Source organism: Rousettus aegyptiacus, unplaced genomic scaffold (assembly GCF_014176215.1).
Source record: "Rousettus aegyptiacus isolate mRouAeg1 unplaced genomic scaffold, mRouAeg1.p scaffold_m13_p_6, whole genome shotgun sequence".
Classification (NCBI taxonomy): domain Eukaryota; kingdom Metazoa; phylum Chordata; class Mammalia; order Chiroptera; family Pteropodidae; genus Rousettus; species Rousettus aegyptiacus.
Window position 1 is genome coordinate 49,600,984 of NW_023416309.1, and position 19,558 is coordinate 49,620,541.

The window sequence follows — 19,558 nt, forward strand, 5'->3', positions numbered from 1 at the left end:
AATGTAAGAGAGTGTCTTCACCGTTGAGCCTGAGCTTTACAAAGGATTAAAAACGTTTTCTCAACACAGTGTCTCAATACCACCAGGATGATATGATAGAGAAGCTTCACAGAGCCTGGAGGAATATGCTCTTCGAACTATGGACAACAAAGTCCTTTGTGGTCTTAGCCCACAGTGCCCAAGGCCCTCCTACCCCTTTGATATACACGTCTAATCTATGGGGCTGGGATCAATGACTGTGAATGGGATTAAAAGGGACATGAAAAGTTATGAAATCACAGTGTTATATGTTGTAAACATATAACAAACAGGGTGATATCACTTCAAGAAACAACAACATATAAACACCCGTGAGGGTCTCTCAGTTATGTGGTAAATCTGAGGATCTGGGTTTTGGGGGGACCATCCCAAGAGAAGGCAATCCACGGGGGTGTACTGAATGTAAAAAGTTGGGTACGGCAGGTGCTTGAACCAGAACAAAACCACCTTCCCATCTTCAGGAATATGAACTGCTTTCCGGGGAGGGGACCCGCCACGTCTGCTTTGTCCCTGGTCTCCAGTCCAGGACATTTTGTTTTGGATGTGGACTCACTGACAACACAATCACTTTCCCTTTCCAGACAGCCGTAGGGCTTTTGGTAATAGCGCCGGTCTCTTCCCGTTTGTTTGTCAAGAAGGTAATTAACCTAAATATGCTCCTTCATTCGTACCAAACCCAAAACTCAGAGGGATAGAAAGAAACACAGGTTCAGAAACATTCGCTATGTTCCTACAGTGGGGCGAGGAGAAAACTCCATGCAGACACTTGTATGTATGAAATAGGGAAAAGAAATATTTGCTAATTTTCAAATTTGAGTTGCTAAGGTACTTAATTAGTACTACTATTTACCAATTTTAAGTGTACTAACGGTCAGCAGATCTCATGAGTGACCTGTTCTTATACTCCTAGGATGATGTCATACGGCATCATGGTTAAGCCCACGAACTTGGGTGTCAGGCCACCCTGCATCCAAATCTAGCTCTTCTCACGACCTATGTGACTTTTGGCAGGTCTCTTCACTGCACATGCTGTAGTTTCCTCGTTTGTAAAATGGGGATAAAAGCAGTACTTGCTTTGTTGAGGTATTCGGAACAGTAAATGGGAAAATTATAAAGCACAATGTTTGAGACATAGCAGGCCCTCGGTGAAGGGCAACTTTCTAGAAAGACACTGCATCTAAGTCACCCACAGAAATAGAGTTGCGTCCATATGCAGAAGTTATTTTTTTGTGTTCACTGATATACTTACTTTGTCAACAGGTCCCAGATTCTTGCCAATCCCTGTTTTGTTCTTAAATGGAGAAAACAATTCCTTTCCCCCTGACTTCCGAGGGTTGTTTTGAGCATGACGAAGGGGAGGCACACGTAGAGGCACTCTGAAAAGCATGGAGCCCCATGCGACTCAAACAGGAGTTGAGCACCAGACAACAACAGGAAGCCGTAACATCTTGAGTTCTTTCTGGCAGCTGCCGGAGGCCTTTGCCAAATAACACTGAGCATCCTGCCAGGAGCTGCTCCTGAGCACCCTGGGGCTTCACTAGCACAGGAAAACGCATGACTGCAGGAGGGCGCACTTCCTCCAGGCACCTGTCCTAAACAGGATGCTCTAAGCACACATCGTGGCTTCCTGGGAATCCCACTTCCTGTGTTGTGTTTATAGTCCTGGGCCCCAGCAGTACAAAAACTGGACCTTTACTGCTTCACAGCAGTGGCGGGCAAACAAACAAAAAAAATCATTCTTTTTTAAAACAATTAACTATTTTATTGTGCTTTTTGTTATTATTTCTTAAAATAATAAACTATTTTTATTGTAGCTAAAATTTAGTGGATGCTTGCGTGTGCCACTGTAGCAAACACTTTTGCTATGCCTGTCCTCATAATCAATTCCTCCCTTAGGCCTGGGCAAGTGGGACCCTTCCCCTGAGGCCACACCTTCCTCAAAAATGTCTAAGTGCCTTTCTTAGGACCAGCTGGGGCCAGCAGTGCTGTCTAGGCTGGGCTCTCCAGCCAGCTCTTTGGAGCTTTCGCTGATTATCCTCTACCTCTCTCCCGTGCTGAGCAGAAGGTTGACCAGATGCCCCAAGGAGCTACTGGGCTCACCAATGGGGCTATTGCAGGACCCTGGAACTAGTTCAATTCCAGGATGGGAGTTTGATGGATAGTCATTTCCTTAGGCTGGCGTGGAATGTCTTTCCCATGATTGAGCAAGATTGGGCTGTTGACACTCATTTGGAGCAACTCAAATCTACACATTGACAGGGGTCCCACAAAAAATACTTGCTCAGTGACACATATATCCTATGGGCAGACCTGCTCATAGCAATCATATAAGGTATGCATTGTTCCAGGTACCTTAAAGATGGGGAAACTGTGACTTGGAGATACTAAATTGCCAAAACAACACATTTAGTAAGTAGATGAGCTGGGACTTAGATTCTGGAATGTCCAACTCCAAAGCCACACACTGAACTAATCCCCCAGATTTCCTTATTTGCCTCCACTAAGACACGAATATCTCCATAACGGCTCCCCTACCTTTACCCAGGGCTCCCTCTGACACTGTTTATTCCCTTGTTCTCCTGTGATTAAAACTGCTGACAAACCATTGTCCAGCACACACTCCTTCAACCACAGTTTACTTGGTCTTCCCTTGACTTCCTGCCTTTTCTGAATGGCAGAATTTGTCTCTGTCATGAGCATCAACAGCTCATTCCAAAGAATCTGATTTGAATCTCTTTTGTAGAAGCGTTCAGTAGAAGTACCAAACTCATTCACAATAAAGTGTTAGCTCCAGCAGAAATCTGCAGAAATCTATTTCTAATTGTGGAATAACCCCCCCCCCTTTTTTTTTTTTACTCAGTAAAGGGATTTTAGGTATCTGCCAGCATACGAATCTGGTATTTGAGAGAGATGCCCTAAATTGCAATAAGCATGGCCAACTGGTTCTGAACAAAGTTTTTCTAGGGTAGCTTATCAGGGGGCCAGGGGCAGAAGTCACGTTTTCTCTATCCCCATTCCTTGCTCCTCTGATAAGGATGAAGTAAAGATTGTTGGAGAGTGAGAGAGCCAAGAAGCTGTCACCGTCACCATCTGTCAGGTAGGTATCCTGTCCTTCCTTGGCACGGATCTGCTGGGCAGCTCCTCCCCGTCCCCAGTCAAAGCTCATATATGAGATACTACTTCATACCCATCAGAACGGCCAGATAATAACAAGTGCTGGCAAGGCTGTGGAGAAACTGGGAACTTCATACGCTGCTGGCGGGAATGTAAAACGTTGTGGCTGGGAGTTCCTTAGATGGTAAAACGTTAGGATTACCCAGAAATTCTCTTCCTAAGTATATACCCATGAGAACTGAAAACTTACGTCCACACAAAAACTTGTACATGAATGCTCATAGCAGCCATATTAATAATAGAAAAAGGCAGAAACAATCCAAACGTCTGCTCACTGATGAATGGGTTGAATATTACAAAACGTGGTGAATACTATTTAACCATAACAAGAAAGGAAGTACTGACACATGCTACAATATGAATGAGTCTAGAAAACACACTAAGAAGCCAGACCCTGAAGACCACATATTATATGATTCCACTCACATGAAAGGTCCCGAATAGGGACATCTATAGAGGCAGAAAGTAGATTAGTGATTTCTTAGGGCTGAGGGGTGGGGACGGGGAGGTTGGGGTGGGGGTAGGGTAAAGCTAAAGGGTACAAGGTATCTTTTTGAGACAATAAACATATTCTAAAATTCTAAAATGGTAATTGTTGTACATGTCAGTGGATATGCAAAAATCATTGAGTTATAGACTTCAGATGAGTGAGTTGTATGGTATGTGAATTATCTCTCAACAAAACTGTTAAAAAGTCCATCGCAAAACCAACCCAAACAGAGCACTGCAGTACAGGTTAACTCTCTCATCTCACTTAACCTTGATCCAGCTCCACCTCCCTCTCTAGCTAAGAGTTGTCAGGCATATATTGTGCTTTCTGGCTCACTTGGCTCGTTTTCATGTCCGTAGAGACCACGTCTAGTGGCTTTCTGCGCCCTGTGTGATTTCTGGCTCTGATTTGGACAAGGAGTGAGCAGTTGGGTAGGTGTCTCCATCATTTATAAAGGCACCATGAAAACTTCAGAGTCTGAAAATTCCCAGCTGCAATTGTCCTGTCCCCCGACTGAGGCGAGCTTTGGCCACTGCTGCCTCAGGCGGTGCCTCCACGTTCCAATGTGCTTCACTAAACAAGTTCTTCCGATATAATACACTCTTCCTTTTTCTCTTCTTTTTAAATATTTCACAAGATGAGCCCTCCGTAGGTAGTGACACAAATTAGACCTGGACCTCCTGCAGGTCACTCTTTACTCATGTCAACCTGCTGCTCTGAATATGTCTTTTCTGTTCATCCTTTATGGCATTGAAGAATGGCATCTACGGATGGAGAGCTTTCTTTCCCATCACACTTCCTACTTTGACGATTCTTAGCTTGGGAAGAGGCACGTTTATTACTGAGGTTATAAAATCACAGACACACATACCCTCAGAATGAGCTCCACAGCTGCACTAATGCGACATTCTCCATGCCTCCCACCCTCACGATTTTATATCGAGAACTGTGTTTCCTTGGAAGTCTCCATTCTAGAAGAAGGGTTCTAGACAGCACTTTATCATTAAGATCATCACAAAACACAAAGCCAAGGCTAGAGCAGGCTCTTTCACTTACCCGAAGGATCAAAGTTCTTAAACAAGTGCTCGAGCGTACAGTTGACCTCGGGAGGTAGATACCACAGCTGGGTGACGGTGGCGCGCCTGTGAGTGGGGCGGGGGCTCCCAGTGACACTCACATCCTCGACAACCAGCCTCCTTCTGCACGAGCGCCTGGCGCTGGTTCTCTCAGATGACGCGACTGTGCTTTTCCCGGAGCTGCACAATTTCCCCAGACACTTTAAACCAAGGAAGGAAGGCATCTTGGCATGGATTACGGAGAAACGAGAAGGGGACACCAGGATCCCAAGGAGCTGTGCCTCTCCACAACTCTCCTTGCCCCTGATTGTGTTTTCTCACTGCCCAGCAAAGACGATTAAGGAAGATGTATTTAAGTGATTACTCTCGAGAGCTTAGGGCTCCATAGACGTAGATGATCAGGTATAACCACAGCTGCTACTGGGAGCTCAAGACTATGTCCGTTTGAGACATGAATGCACATTCAAAAACCCGATGAACGTCCAGAGCAGGAAAAAGGACATAGCCACGATGTCTAAAGGAATCCACATGCAATACCATTTGGTAAGCGTACTGGGAATCCGTCAAGGCCTGTATACACATATTGCATATAATCTAAAAATGCCGATCGGTAAAAACTCGAGGTAGTAATCCCAAGTTCTCACAGAGGGGAGACCTCAATTAAAGTTCTCCAGCTTTGACTAGCAACAAAGCCAGCTCTGGGCCACAGTAATCTTTTCCATTTTCTAGAAGGAAACCACTCCCTCTAGTGCCATGGAAATCCTTCTCCGTCTTTCCATTAATTCAGGGCTATATTCTTAAAGGTTGTTTCATGGGATTTCTGCTAATGCAGAATCTCTAGCAGAATCACATGATGGAGAGAGAATTAATTACTGTGTAGGCAGACAGCTGCGTGTTTTCACACAGTCACAAGCTAGCAGGACCCTCATGCCATTAGAGTGCTGATATACAAAAAGACGAGCCTGGTATTATTTACCCTCTGACATCCAGCCAGCAAGGTTAAATAAGCACAATATGTGACAATCTATAGCCACGCAATAGTCACACGTCAGAGGGGTTTATGAAGCCACGTTCATTCTTTCTCCTGTCATTTGGCTTTTATGTCCTAATAAAATTTCCTTTTCATTAAAAACCCTCACACACTTTAAACAGCATAAAATTATGGGGCTGGAAAGGACTTCGAAGATGACCTGGTCCAGCGGTTCCCAGATATCACTGCACATAAGAATCTTCTGTAGGGCTTTCAAAAAATGCAAAATCTGTGGTACTGGCTCAAACCTCCAGGTGAGATTCTTTGCGGACAGAGGAGCCCAGGAACTTACACTCCCGTCGACTCCCCAGACCAGGCCTCAGGAAGCACAAGGCTTAACTTTAAGGTGAGAAAAGGAAGTCTCGGAGAAGCCAAGTGACTTTCCCATGATGCTTTTCCATGGCGGAACCAGGTCTCCCAACTCCAAAGCTATGACTGTTCCTTCCACAAATGCTGTAGACGGATGAAGCAGAGGAAGGACATCCTTACTTCGAGCATTACCAGCTCCTCATCTTTAATGCAGCATTTGGCAACAGAGTTCAAGAACCAGAGAATCCGAATTTGCTAGAACGATTCCAGCCTGACAGCAAGCACAGTGGAGATGGGGGGTGGGGGGATGGACTACATCTCACAGGCTTCCAGACTTGGGTAGAGCTTGGGAGAGCAGAAATATGCAAGCAGTCTGCTACCTCAGTCACATGGTAAAATTTCTGTTCTCAAATTTGGAGAATCAAGCCTTATCCAACATTGCCTCCAGAAAAAAAAAAAAAAGAAAGAAAACCCTTCCAACATCTTCCTCTAAAAACAGTTTACAAAGCAGGGAAAACACCCTGTAGGTGTCCTAGTTCTTGCTCGCCTGTTTTGAAGAGCCTTGGGATATACGATGGAAGACGTTTTATCGACATTTCCCAAAGTGTGGTTCCTGGACCCATCTGCTTAAAACGCAGATGCCTGAGGCCTATCTCAGACATTGGGTTCTTCTAGAGCATTTGTGTGATAAACAGCGCGGTGTGGGGACCTCTGCCCTGCACCATCCACCCCTCTCCCTGTGGTCAGTTTCCTACAGCTCCGCTCCTCGTGAACGGAGAACGCGAGCAGCTCTATCTGCTTATGTATTCACCTGACTTGTTTGTGAAACACGTACGTGTGTTTATATAATAAAGCTGGATGCGGACACTTTAAACACAGGCTCTTGTGCACACTACAGACACATAAATACGGAATTTAGACAGATAAGATGATCGTTTTCTTCAAATCCAGCATCTTCTGAATAACAGCGAAAAAAGTGTTACTATTCCATGACTCAGCTGCTTTGCCTTCTTGGTCCCTAAACTCAGCAATCATTTCCCACTTAAATTCTATAGCATGGACTCTACCTTAGTGCTCAGCTGTTTTACCAGCAGAACATATTCAGGTCACCCCTACATTTTTTGACATTTGCTGATCCACACATTTAGTTCAAGAAGCAATTGTGTTCTGACAGACTGCAAAAGAAAAAAAAATTCTTCTTCAATAAAATAATTATATGTAAGAAGTTTAATATATTTTATGAATTTTAGGCCAGGACAGAAAGTACACTAATTGTGGACCATAAATAAAGGTGATGAGGTAAAAGAGGCTTGTTTGCTTCTAAGGAGAGTCTGATTGTGTGCAGATGTGAGGGGCTAACTCCTTTTTCAGGTGGTGGACAGGGTTAGGGGTTCAGATGCTAGGTGCTTGGAGACTGGAAACAGGAGTGAGAATGGGCACCTGTGAACTAAGTTCCACTTTCCAGGGTTCCCAGAGTTCTTAACCTAACTCTTCCATAAATTCAGGGTAACCACCAACAGAGGCCAAGCCTCCAATCGTAAGTATCCGCCTAACAGTAAACTATAGCATGACGGCCCAGTATGGAGAAGACCTCCAAAGGAGCTCAAACAGGCCCGTTTTCCCCACTGCTGTATGAACATCAGCCTCTTTTCACAGCCCACATCAGTCAGTCACAGCTTTTTCGAAGGAGGGTAGTGTTTTTTTTTTTTTGACAGTTTATGTGGTTATACGACAAGGCATCACAATGCACTGCACTACAAAGCCAATTACGAATTACGAATGCTTCACTTTCACCCAAGATTTTGCTGACCTGCGTATTTTATCGGATAGGACGTCCCTAATCCTGCTATTTCCATTGCCCCTAAACAAACTCTTCTATGATAGACTATGGAAAGAAACAGTCTGTGGGCGAATGCACTCAGTTCAACCGGCCTTGAGAGGCTCTGAGCACGCTGCCTTTGCACACCGTAGGACCTCAGTAATGCACTAAACCCGGCCTCAGGCCAGGCATTTGGGGCTATGCAGTGCTCATGGTACCAATGCCTCGCACACTGCTCTGAATTCTCCAGTCATAGGTCAATTCCCACAGCAGTTCTCCACAAATCAACTCTGACTTTAATTTTATTCTATGTAATGAGTTAGGTCCTTTTTTTAAAAAAAAAAAATTCAGACAAATGTTCCCCTCCCCCTTTAAATCATCTGGTACAATCTTCCTGATAAGAAAAAAAAAATATTAAGAGAGAAAATGATCTGAATTCACAGCCTGTGGCTTCATCAGTGACAAAGGGTTGCTTGCTTTTTTTTTTTTTTTTTAAATTCGGAAATGAGCAAACCAAATTTCTCAGCAGGACACCATCAAAAACACCTGAAGTAGCTCACAATACTCAGAATGATCTTGGTTGCTGAGTAGAACAGATTTAGCAGAGAAACGGCAGCTTTGTAAGCGTGGGGCTCCGCGGAAAGGGCGCAGTGGGACTTCCGGACACCCACATCTGAGCCCATCTGTGGTTCTCCTGCTCCAGCAGCTATTCCTGACCCCTGCCACCAACGAGTCTTAAGTTTGAACCTTCTCTTCATCTGCATCATCAGCCTGGGGCATCTCCTCTGCAAAGCCCAACGCTTAAGGGGTCTTACCCATCCCTCCAAAGCAGGCTGTGATTTTCTGAGCATACTCGCATAGGCTCCCGTCTGGGTAGGGTTCCTCTGGAAGGCCTGCTTCGTCCATCATTCTGCAAGGCAGCTGCCTCTCTTCCCGTAATGCCACCCGCCCAAGAGCTGCTCAAAATGGAACGAGCAGCCAAGCCCCCTCTTCCATATCATCTCCATTAATAATTCAGATACTACATAAAATCTGCTGAGCATTCGGGGTTGAGAGCATCAAGGCCCTCTGAGGGGCGAAGCATAATTAGTTTAACAGACAGCAAGCGTCTCAGGTTACTCTCTGACAGCGCCCTCCTTAAGCAAGATTTCCAAATGGTGGTGACGGCCACCCTCAGAACGACTTCAAAGAAATAGCTGCAGATGGGAATAACCTGGGAAGGTCCCTGGCATCGCCCCAGCTCAAATCCCATACGTTAGGCAAGGCTGCCTCAGGAACCTCTCCCATCGCATTGCAGGGCTGCTCCTGACCACGTATCAGTCACAACCCACCAGGCTGTGGTCTCCTCCAGCTGCCAACCCTTCTCTGCGTCATGAGAGACCCTTAATCCTTCCTGGGTTTTTTAATCTGTTCCCGAAATTCCTCACCGTTCTCCCATCTGATCCTTCTGAAAATCCACCTGTGCTTTAAAATGCCACTCGACTGTTACCTCGGCCATCAAGCCTTTCAGAATCACTCCCATGAGAATCAATTTCTCCCTGGCTTGTCCCCAAATAGTGGCTCTGTTGTGGCATTTTTTATCTCCTGCCTTATAATACGGTTACCTGGAGACTGTCTTAGTTCCCCTACTGGGGAAATAGTCTTAACTTTGCCAATGTGTTTCCTTTACATAGGACTCTACACGTGCTAGATGCTCAGTGCCTTGTAAAGAGAATTTGACAATTCTCAATAAGAAGTCACTATGAAATATGAGTACCCAATATTTGGACAAAAGTCGGATATCAAAGACAAAACTCACTTTCATCACTAGTAACTGCTTTAACAGAAGAGGAAAATGTATACATTCTATACCAATTGTCCGAGAACTATTCCCACATATGCAGTTATAGGATGTAATCATCCTCCTGCTGGTCAGAGCGTATCTAATTGTCACTGAACTGGGCGGCACTAAGGGGCAGGCACACGGCTGAGAGGCCCAGGCCGACTGTGGTCATAGGAAGCTGTCCCAGTGGTTGGCCATCAGGAGACAGGCCTTCCTTGCTGGTGGGGAAAATAGCTGGGCAGACCCAGAAACGCCAGCACCAGCACTCTTCCCGCCTCTGCTGACGGCGGTGCTGGCCCTGGGGCAGGCGTGAGGGCTGCCCGCTCCCGCTCCCCCTCCACGGCCCTCTGGGACGGAAAAGTGCACAGGGAAGCGTTTCCAAGGGCACAGGTGAAAGTATTTATAATTCATCTATCTCAACACAGAATAGCTCCACTCTCTGGCAAACCCCATGTTCCCCATTAATTTGCTAGAAAATGTCAAACATCCAAATCATCTATTTCCTGACCGTGTCATAGTCGGGGCCTTTTCTTGAGTTCATTAATCTCTGGACTTAAATTTTGACTTCAAAGAGGAACTCCCTGTAGTTCTAACTACATGTAAGGTAGATAAGGAGACCTGATTAAAATCAGCGTCAGGCTTTCCTCCAGTCTTTAAGGGAGCTATCTTCACTGCACAAACATTTACTGAGTGCCTACAATGAGTGTCAGGTGTTAGCTGCCTTAATGATGAATAAGACAGGGGCTCTCAAGGAGCACATGAATTAGCAGGAGAGGGAGGCATGCATATGCCTAACCGTACTGCAACTTGCTAAATACAGCCCCAGTGTGTAGTAACAGCAGCAAAAGGTTGGGGGTGGGGGTGGTTGGTTTAGAAATTTTAAAAATGGTTAGTGGTACCTTTTAATTTTCTGTCTTAACCGAAGAAAACATATTTCAGAATGAGAAGTGGCTTATGTTTCACAATTTACAGGGACAATTTTATGTACTCCTGTTATGACCCCAACAATGAAGGGCACACAAAAAATTTAGCCCGCTAGGAAGTCTGTGGCGGGGGGGGTCCAATTGTCCAATATGTCCCCCCTCCATGCTCTGATATTTCAAAAGTACACGAGAAGGAAAGACTGAGTCGGCCCGATGCTGGTGGGATGATTTGTGCAGAATAAAATGTTCGATCTAGACCTCGAAGAGGAAAAACTTACTAAGAAAACAAAAGGATTAGGGTAAGGCAGAAAAGAATGCTCCAGAAGAAAGTTTTATTGGGATCACACACGATGATAGGATAGGGGTCAGGGAGCATAGATAAGGTCTTAGAAGGAAAGAGCTATCCATCCACATGCAACCAAACAACTCTAGTTAGAGAATATGGCATTATCTTTGAGCAAACACAAAACATGCCTCTGGACAGGCTGCTCACTGCCATTCTTTCTTTCTTTAGAGTGTCAGAACTCTGGGAAGGCTCTTGATGTGGACCCACAAATGCATCTCACACTGATTCATTAGCAGCCTCTCTCAGCCCTTGATGTCATCCAAGTACTTAATATAAGCACAGATTTGTTAATCATGGCGGCAGTTCCTGTGAAATGAGGTGGTGGAACATGGAGCCCCCACATCTCAGACTGAGAAACTGAGACCCCGGAGGATGCTGCTTCTATCCAAATAAAACCCACAGTCAGAATTAGATGTTTGAAGAGAACCCAAACTCCCCAAAGGCAAATCCAAGGCTTCAGGATGCATAAAAGATGCCTTTGGCTATCCGGAAGTTTAGGACTGCAAAGGTTTTAGAACAGTGTTTTAAATGTGGCTACAGTTTCTAACGAACTTTTTCTTGTCTTTCCATAGTCTGGGTGGATCTGGTGACTTTTCGCTGTACCCATTATCTGGAAGGGCCAATTTATTGGATAAAAATTGGGAGTCTGATATGAAAGATGCTTTCAGGCAGAGTCATGGTGCAGGAATCATTTCTTCTACTAGTTGCCAAATTAGAGTATGCAATTCCTAAAACATAATCTATTCAGTGTAGAAAGAAAATTCTAGCTCATGTATATAAAATCTCATTCTTTAACAGTTTTAAATATTCATGTGCTTTAAAGTACACATAATATTAAATAATGCAATTGTATTTTTTAATCAGTAAATAATACACATAAATGTGCAGGGTTTTTTTTTTTAACCACTAGGGAAACAAAATCAAGAGAGTTTCGAGACCAAGTATTATTCTATCAAAATAAGTCATGAGGAAACCAATGAGAACTCAACTGACCAGAGGGAAGTACTAAATAATGGGTAAAACCAAGGTTGAAAATAAAGAAGAACAATGTGGTTGGTAAATGCACGGGATTTGGAGTAAAAAAAAAAGAAAAAAAAACCTTTTAAGTCCTGGCTTTGCTACTCACTTCTGTGCAACCTAGGTGAGTCTTTCGCTTACTTAAACCTTGATCACCTTGTCTGTAAAATCGATATAGCGATAGTCTCCATTATGCGTCCACTAAAGCCTTTTGTAGTTCTTAGACACAGAAGACTTCAACAAATGTTAACTCTAAGGCGGCAAATTCAAATACTCATAGGGCTAAAAATAGACATCGAAACAATGATTGAGGCCGTAGGTCGGTCCTGAGATATACGTGTCAAACACATTCCCCACCCAAAGGAGCCACTACTCAGACTCAAGCGATCTCTGCTGTTTTGGAGAGCAAGCCAACCATTGCCAGATGTTCAGATTTTTATGCGAAATCTCCTAAGTTGCAAACATTTGCAACTAATTAAAAAAAAAAGAGAGACTCTACATATTCCACCCCTCACCCCTATGCCAAATAAAAACAAACAAAACAGAACACGTTCACGGACCTGCCATAGCCGTCAGGCTACCAGTCTGGAACCTGTGTTTTAGTTATTTCAAACCTGTGGTGTAAACCCTCCCCCTCACCCAAGCTTAAAACAAACTGTTGTGATTTCCTTCAGGTACTGGGGGAAGGCAGTGGGATGGAAGATCTTTAGAAGCATGGAATGTTTCACATAAAAGAGTCATACCTTCTCATCTGTAAAACTGAACTTTAATTCTGGCATCTCTGTTATGAACCACTGCAAAAGCGGCTGTGTGGTCCCCAAAACTGAGTGTATTCTAGCAGCTCTTCCAGAGCAAACTTTACCATATTTTTTTTCCTTGACACAAATACAAGAGCTCGTCCTTCCTCCATTATATTATTTCGCTTATACCTACATTATATAATCTTTTATCTTTAATCACTAGTAGGATACTGTTATACATATTACTCTGCAGTGTTTCCCTTAATTTTGTTTCTTTTGTGAAATTAAGGTAATAGATGCAGACAACGAAAAGTATAGATCTTAGGTTAACGATCCAGTGAGTCTGGCAAGTGCGTTTGCCCGTGTAAGCCACGTCTCGGTGAAGTTACACCTCAGAAGGTTTCCTTGTGTGCCTTCCCAGTCAGTCCCCACCCTCAAACCAGAAGTAGCCACTGCTGTGACTTCCAGCACCATTTTTGCACATTCTAAAACTTCATATAAATAAGACTATCCAGTAGGTATCCTTTTGCCTGTAGCTTCTTTTGATCAGCATATTCATCCGAGTTTCGCCACTAAGTTTTACCTCTTATCTCCCCTAATGCAAAAATCACAGCTTCTTTCCAACATGATATAAATCATAACTTGGGTGTTACTGCCCCATGGTAAACATCCCTTTCACAAACTTTTGGAAATCAGAACAAATGCGTTACCTACTCTTGGAGTCCCAAAGCATTCCGGTGTTGATGCCATGTTATTGATTGGGGCAGGCCACGATTTGGGGGGCGGGTACCTGGGTGGCCGGTGTTCGGAATGGGGAAACTTCAGACTGTGCTAAATTAGAAGGGGCAGCAGTTGGAGAAGGGAATCCATCGGAAGAGCTGTGCGTCTCTGGAAACACTGAATCCAAAAAGGAAGTGGAAATGGGAGAGTAATCAATTATGCACCAGCACTTGGGAGGAGGAAAACGGAGAGGACCTTGCTGAGGTTGAGGTGGGGAGAGAGATGGGTCGTTTTGACAACCAAGGAGCAAGTGGATTAAGACAAAGTTATTAGGAGAGAAGGGAAGCGAGATAGTTCTAAGATCTTCCCACAAATGTAGAGTACCCCACCGAGCCATCCCTCTCTTGCACGGATTCATACACTCAGCCACACCGAAGAGGGTCAGTGATTATGGAAGGAGACTCTAATGGACAAACGGCGACAATCAAAGGATATAGTTGCTTACTAAGGAGGAACTAGATCTTTAATGTAAGGGGTGTGGTTAGAATTCCAAAGATTAGTGCCTGAGTGATTAGAAAAAAGTAAAGTCATCGAGACAAGAGACGTAGGAAAGAGTATGAGTTCTGGTGGAAGGAGGTGATAATGAACTAATCTCAGATGTAATATCAAGTTTAAGACATCATCAGAACATCCATGGAGACATCCGGAACATAACTGGGAATGCTGCTCCGGATCTCAGGGGAGAAGTCACAACTGAAGATGTCCACCAAAGTATGGGCTTTCCACCGGAGTGGATGAGAGAGAGAACAAGTCACTGGACCATGAACTCCTCGAAAGCAAAGGTGGTCTCGCTCATTTCTGTGTCTGCTTCAGGAGAGGTGCTTTGCTAATATTTATGAACATTGGACCTTAAAACAAATACTTCATGTAGGTTATCTGGGAAAAAATATTAAAATTGCCCAACGAGACTTGATGTACTCACACTGACCCTCTGCGCAGAAACTCTTGAACTCCACATTTTGCATTAACTAAATGGCCCGACTCAGCAGTACTTCCTAGCATTCTAATTAAAGACACATATATTTTATTGATTGAAATTTCCAGTAACACAGCATAATGCTATTACTTACCCTGCCAAGAAAAGAAAAGCAGTTAAAAAAAAAAAAAAAAAAAGCACTTAAAGAAGGCTTCAATTCATCTTTTGTCACAGAGAATTTAAAAATGTAGTGATTAAACTCACCTAAAAGGATACAGGTTTGCAGAAAACAGATATAGAAAAATATCAAATTCTAAAGTACATTGCCCCTTGCGCAGTTCGCTTCATGATTACAAATGTACACGCATCAGTAAAAATGTGCACAGAAAATCCAACAGTGGCATAGGCTGTGATCTGTATGAAGGCGATTCAATCAGTATTTATTGAGCATTTCTTTGCACACAGCCCTGCAACAGTTACAAAATAGAAGAATAAAGGGCTTTGCTTTTTATTTTCAGATGGAAACCAAAGTACTCTTTAAAGGCTTCCAACATAGGAGCCCTCAAAACAAAGCAAACAAAAATAGCCTGTACCAGGATGAGGTGGGTGGTAGATGTCTTCAGCAGGACAGATGGATCATTTGGAGGTGTGTGTGTGTGTGTGTGTGTGTGTGTGTGTGTGTGTGAGAGAGAGAGAGAGAGAGAGAGAGAGAGAGAGAGAGAGAGAGAAAGAGAGCGCGTGTGCGCGCGAGCTCACGCGCAAGTGTGTATGTGTCTGTGTGTCTGGGATTCTTTTATATATTTGTTTTTCAGGAGGAGGAAATGGCTTGGCATAGTTAATTTTTAAACTCCCATTGGCATATGGGGAAGCAGGAGGGGAAAGGGCAGCCTTAAAATAGAGAACAGGAGCACATGATATTGCCTAAAAATAATAAGGATAGGAAAAGAGCTTTTTTAAAAAATAAAAATTACAAATGGCTTAAAAGATCATTATGTTAGTGTTGAAGCAAAGGCAATTACATGCTTGAAGGACCGTGGAATCCATGAAGTGGACAGAAGCAAAGTCAGGCTGATTTAGGCTGAAGAACATGGGCTTAAGGAGACATCACACAAGGGTAACTGACCAACCCCCATCCTTGCCTTCAAACACTTCCTTTCCTAAATGCTGCCCTAGCTCCTCTTAGGTTTACTGCTCCACGAAGCCGCCTCTAAATCACGACCCTCTGAATCTGCCCCTCTCTTAATTGCTACTTTACCCCTAAATTTTAAAGCTTAATTTCTAATGGAGGGTCAAGTCATGTCAAATATATTTTTAGCTACAGTTTTCTCCATTTCATTTTCTGATATCGAAGTAATATACTTCATTAGAGAAAATCTGGGAAACATTGAAAATTATAAAGAAATGGAGATAACATATCTAACATCCAGAAACCACTGTTAATTCTTCAGTATACTTTCTTTCATTTTTTTTTCTATGAAATTTTTTATGTAGTTCAGATGACATTACATATGCAATTTATAACTCTGGTTTATCAAAACTTTCCCCTCTATCATTCAAACCTATTGTTTTAATTTTTCATGTAAATTTTTTTATTGAAACGTATGTTATATGCAGTCAAGTCCACTAATCTCAAGTATATGGCACAGTGAAGTTTTACATGTGTGCAACGATGTGATGACCACCCAGATCAAGATCTAGAACATTCCTCACACCCTAGAAGGTTCCCTTGAATCCCAGTCGGTGTTGTATTCCATTCCCCCTACTCGACTGATCATAGTGGATTAGCTTGGCCAGCTTTCGAACTTCAGGATAATTCGTACGGTAAGTCCTCTTCTGCATTCAGTTCCTTTTGCTCAGGTAATGCCTGTTCAATTTACCCATGTCATGTGTATCAGTGGTTTTATTTTTAGTTTTGTTTTTGTAGGGTAATAGTTCACGGAAAGAAAGCATCACAATTAATTTATCTATTCTCCTGTTTGGGGACATTTGGGTTTTTCCAGTTTGGGGCTATTATGAATAAAACTACTATGACTGTTATTGTGAGTAGACATACTCTCTCATTTCTCTTGAATATATACCTAGGTCAACAAGATGTATGTTAACTTTTGAAGATGCCCCCAAACACTTTCCCCAAGTGATTAGTTTACCTTATATTTCTGCCGGCAGTGCAGGGGCATTCCAATCAATCCACATCCTCACCAAGACTTCTTATCAATATTATCAGTCCCTATAATTTTAGCCATTCCGATAGATGAACAAGTGTCTAACTGGGTTTTTCAATTGCATTTTGATGGTGACTAATGACGGTTAGATATTTTTGATATGCTCATTGGCAATTTTGTGAAGTATATATCTTTGCAAAGTATGGATGATCAGCCTTTTTCTTATTGATTTGTAGGAGTTCTTGATGGGCATTAGATAAAAGTACTTTTTCAGGCAATCATAATGCCACTTGCTTCTCTTAGATGTTGGCTTGTCTTTGCATTTTCCTAATGATGTCTTTAAATAAACAGTTCCTCATTTTAATAAAATTCGGTTTAGCAACTCTTCCATGGCAAGGACTCGCTTTTGCTTCTTATAAAGAACTCTTTGTTTAATCCAGGGTTATAAAGATATTCCTCTATGTTTTATCCCAGAAGCTTGCTTTAGTGTTCATATTCCATCTCGAATTAATCTTTGTAAACTTTGTGAGACAGGGATCAAGGTTCCTTTCTCCTCACATGGATAGCCAATGGCTCCAGCATCATTTATTGAAAAGTCTGTTCTTTCTGCACTGAAGTCCAGGGGCGCCTTTGTTGTAAATCAAATGACAATATGTGTGTGAGGCTATGCCTGGCCTCTATTCTCTTTCATTTCTCTATTTTAAAAAATCTCTCCACAAACACCATGTGCCATTCAGATTTACTTGTAATCATTTTGAACCAAAAAAATCTTTACAGCATTCACTTGTAGAGCAATCCCTCACTATTTGGTCTCTGCACACTGCAATCCAAACTTCTTACCATGGCATGTACTAACGAGCATCCTCATCCTCATCTCTGGAAACCTTCATCCCCACTCACTCTGCCATGGTCACAGTGGCCTCCTTTCAGTTCCCTGGACGTGTTGCACTTGGTTCTCATATCAGGGACCTCGCACACACTCTGCCAGGCAGTCTGTATGGCTCCCATATCTGCCAATGTTCATTCCTATTTATTAATTAATTATGCAACAATTAAATGCCACCTCCTCTGTGAGGCCTTCCAGGGTACCCCAGTCTAAATTAGAGTCTCTCCCTACACTATATATTTTCTCAAGGCACCACAATTTATAATTATACAACTATCTGTACAAAGTCTGTCCTCCCAAAAACCTGTAGGGAGCACCATCGGAGCTGGGACCATATCTACCATTTCCCAATTACCTTGCCACCTATGTTTAATAAGCACTTATTTCTTTGATTTTCATTAAAATTCAAATCCCTAGAGTTGCTTTTTAAAACTTATTGAAAATGGCATTACAAGCAAAAATTCAGGCAAATGTATTCAGAGGAAAAAAATTTAAAAAGTGAGGCAGGTTAGATGGTTAGCAAACCACGGCTTATGAAGGACCTTCTGTCTGCACATTTGGTTTCAGTCCTTAATAATAAGTTGACTGGTTGATACTTTAAATGTATATTTTAGCTACAAATTTCTTCTCACAGTCTTAGCCACTTTGTATTCAGGTGGAAAGGTAGTAAGAAAAATATTTTGCACTTAAGAGTTGGGTCTGAATCCGCCATGATGTTGGGCAAGACACTTCTGTAGGCTCGTTTTCTCCTTTATAAAATGGGATAACAATCGTGTCTCCTTCCCAGAGCTGTTGAGACAATTAAAGAAGAAAATATGACATGCAAAGACTTAGTTCATGTGCATGTCACATAATAAGCCCTCGAAGAATTTTAGCTATCTTAATTATTGTTATTCTTCAGGTTACTGTGGATGTGAAAGAGGGAGGGAAGCAACAAATTGTCAAAACCTTCAAAATCGGAAATTTATATGAATGCTCTGAGAGTCATCGAGAGACTAAAAATAAACGTTTCTTCTCCATAGAGAGAATGTCAGCAAGTTTCCTGGCGGGTCCTTGACTGAGTCCCTCTCCAGGGCTCTCTGGTGATGTGAACACGTGGCTCTTTCTGTGGCTCTCACGTGATGGCAGGAAGTCGCTCTGTGTGCTTGGTGATGACTAGCTGTTCCCCGGGTCCCAGGGGCATCCAGGTATCCACAGTCATTAAAGAGCTGTCATCGCTGATAAAAGGCCCCATGTTGGTGACTCCCAGGCTGAAACCTACGCTCTAAAGAAACAAGTACTGTGGGATAGCCACTAGTCTTCACATTTATTTACAGAGGTTCATTTCTGGAATGCTTGCAAGGACTTGATACGTTAGACACATGTTTTCACTTTCTGGAGCTGCCTTAACAAAGTACCACAGATTGGTTTGCTTAAACAATGGAAATTGACTATCTCACAGTTTTTGAGGCTAGAAGTCTGAGACCAAGGTGTCAGCAGGGTTGGTTCCTCCTGAGAGCAGTGAGGGAGAGTCTGTCCCAGACCTCTCTCCTCCCCTCTGGAGGCCTCAGGTGGTCTTTGGCTTGCAGCTGGTTCTTCCTCTGAGTCTACGTCACTTCCCTTTTGTTTGTATCTATCTCTGTGTCCATATTTCTCCCTTTTTATAAAGATACCAGTCACACTAAATTAGGGCCCATGTTAATGAGCTCTTCTTAACTTGATCATCTGCAAAGACCCTACGTGCAAATAAAGTCACATTCACAAGCCCTAGAAGTTAGGATTTCAGCATTTTTTGCAGGAACGCAACTCAGCACATAACAGTATGAAAGGAAATTAACTGAAATAGAGGAAAGAGAACTTCCCAAGGAAAGAAGAAAATATCATGCATGTAACAAATTAAAAGAAAATGTAAGATAATAATCAGTGAGAGGGAATTTCTGTGATTATGTTACCTGGGAAAATGGTGTTTTTCCAAGGAACTCAGAGGATTTAAAACTCTTGTGCCTGCAAAATCTCTCAAGAATTCTTTCTAATTGTATTGTTAACCTCA

The 19,558-nt window shown here is 42.9% G+C and overlaps 1 protein-coding gene across 27 annotated transcripts in view; it reads right to left on the reverse strand.

The window, feature by feature from the left end:
- The window catches only part of ABLIM1 (actin binding LIM protein 1), a 288,773-nt gene that overhangs the window by 164,066 nt on the left and 105,149 nt on the right, over positions 1 to 19,558 (reverse strand). Inside the window, exon 1 of one of the 27 annotated variants that reach the window (XM_036222119.1) lies at positions 4,760 to 15,196. The exons of 25 other annotated variants lie outside the window; for them this stretch is intronic. In XM_036222119.1, the coding sequence (XP_036078012.1) occupies positions 4,760 to 5,003 (244 nt within the window). In that variant the 5' untranslated portion in view covers positions 5,004 to 15,196. Of the gene's footprint in view, positions 1 to 4,759; positions 15,197 to 19,558 lie in introns of those variants that run through there. One more of the 27 variants, XM_016146404.2, reaches the window with a different exon arrangement.